This window comes from Cannabis sativa, chromosome 2 (genome assembly GCF_029168945.1).
Source record: "Cannabis sativa cultivar Pink pepper isolate KNU-18-1 chromosome 2, ASM2916894v1, whole genome shotgun sequence".
Taxonomy (NCBI): domain Eukaryota; kingdom Viridiplantae; phylum Streptophyta; class Magnoliopsida; order Rosales; family Cannabaceae; genus Cannabis; species Cannabis sativa.
In genome coordinates, this window is record NC_083602.1 from 22,836,163 (window position 1) to 22,838,022 (window position 1,860).

General features: G+C 37.8%; 1 protein-coding gene across 1 annotated transcript; it reads left to right on the forward strand.

Moving 5' to 3' along the window:
• The first annotated feature begins 586 nt into the window (after nt 1-586).
• On the forward strand, nt 587-1,304 carry LOC133034201 (uncharacterized). The gene is made up of 2 exons (XM_061109242.1): nt 587-704; nt 874-1,304. Exons 1-2 carry the CDS (start codon nt 587-589, stop codon nt 1,302-1,304), a joined length of 549 nt encoding a protein of 182 aa, XP_060965225.1.
• Nucleotides 1,305-1,860: the final 556 nt, after the last annotated feature.

Genomic DNA, 1,860 nt, shown 5'->3' on the forward strand with positions numbered 1-1,860 from the left:
GGTTAAAAGATCAAGAATGTACTGATATTATCATTGACTGCTGGCAGAATATTACTCATGGGGATCCTTGTACGAGTTTGGTTAAAAATCTAGATACTTCTGCTTCTGGTTTGCAAGCTTCGCATAAAAGAAAATATGGGAAGCTTAGTACTGCTCAGAAAAATGCCACTCATCTTTATTCAGCTACTGTTTCCATTCCTAAATACTCTCAAGTTATTGTCTCGGTTGAAAAAATTTTGGATGATCTTTTAGCTTTCAAAGAACAGTATTGGCAGCAGAGATCTCGTGTGGATTGGCTGCAATCGGGGGACCGTAATACTAAATTTTTCCATGCTAAAGCCTCTGCTAGGAGATCTACCAATCGAATTAAATGTTTACAAGACCAGAATGGCACTACAGTCCCTTCAAAAGAGGAGATTTCGATCATTGTCTCCACTTATTTTGAGCAACTTTTCACTGCCTTGGAGGAGAACCATTGGGCTTTATCTCATGTACTCTCCACCATTCCCACAACTATTACTGATGCTAACAAAAAATTTTGTTGAGAGAATTTAAAGCAGCTGATGTTCTTGTTGCCTTGAATACTATGGGATCGGATAGAAGCCCGGGTTTTGACGGTATGTCGGCTATGTTCTATCAACATAATTGGCATATTGTGGGTTCATTGGTTACTACTGTGGTTCTTCATGTTCTTAATGAGGGGGGTAACCCGACTGCATTTAACAAGACCCTCATCACTTTAATTCCCAAAATCAAACAACCGCTTGCTATGAAAGATTTTCGATCTATAAGCCTTTGTAATGTTATTTAAAAACTTATCTCCAAGATGATTGCTCTTCGGCTCAAGGATATCCTCCCCCCATGTTATCTCAGAAACTCAAAGTGCTTTTCTTCCGAGTCGATTGATTACTGAGAATGTGCTCGTGGCTTTTGAGCTAGTTCATAATCTCAAGCATCGCAAAAGAGGTTCAAAGGGCTATGCTGCACTTAAGCTTGACACAAGTAAAGCCTTTGATCGAGTTGAATGGTCTTTCATTGCCGCGGTTATGGGAAAGATGGGGTTTAATATCAGATGGATTTCTCTTATCATGAAGTGTTTGACAACTACTACTTTTTCTTTTCTCATAAATGGTACTGTTTCTGGAAATGTTACCCCTCAGAGAGGACTTCGACATGGAGATCCACTTTTACAATTTGAGGAAAGAATTGGTAGGCTTAAAGGTTATGCCATTTCTCGAAGAGCTCCATCAATGTCTCATCTTTTTTTCACAGATGGTAGTCTTCTTTTTTGCCAAGCGGACTGATAACTCTAAGATTTAGAGTTATTTTCATATCTTTAAGCTTGAATTTAATGTGAATTGTGGAGAAATTAATGTTTATATTGTGTAGTTGTGTTTAGTTTGTTGTATCTTTGTAATAAATGGAAGTGTGTGTGTTAGTAAGTGTTAAATAGACTTATGTTATTGTTTTTATGTGTTTTAAGCAGAAAAAAATACAAGAATAGGTATTTGGAAATATTTGGGACAAGGAGAAAAAGGAGCAGAAAAATGATTATTGTTGACTGGCATTGCTATAGCAATCATCGCGTAGCAATTTGTCAGCCCAGTAAGTTTATTATGGCAGTTAGTCCAGCTGGCTTTAATGAAAAGAAAAACGAGCTGAGGTGGCGGAATTTGGCTATTGACTCAACAAACATGTGGAAAATGAAGGACAAGTGGGTGATGATTGGGATTTCCAATTAGGGTAAAACTTTGGTACCCTAATTGGGTGGCAAAAAAGGAAAAGAGGACATGAATAGATGGTGGCTGGCTGCACTTGAAGGAGGGTACAAAAACTTACAGCAGAAAAAAGTTCTAAGTA

Coding starts and splice junctions, on each gene's coding strand:
- LOC133034201 (XM_061109242.1), top strand. CDS start 587: ATGGGATCGGATAGAAGCCCGGGTTTTGACGGTATGTCGGCTATGTTC. Junction 705..873: donor TCATGTTCTTAATGAGGGGG/GTAACCCGACTG, acceptor ATGTTATCTCAG/AAACTCAAAGTGCTTTTCTT.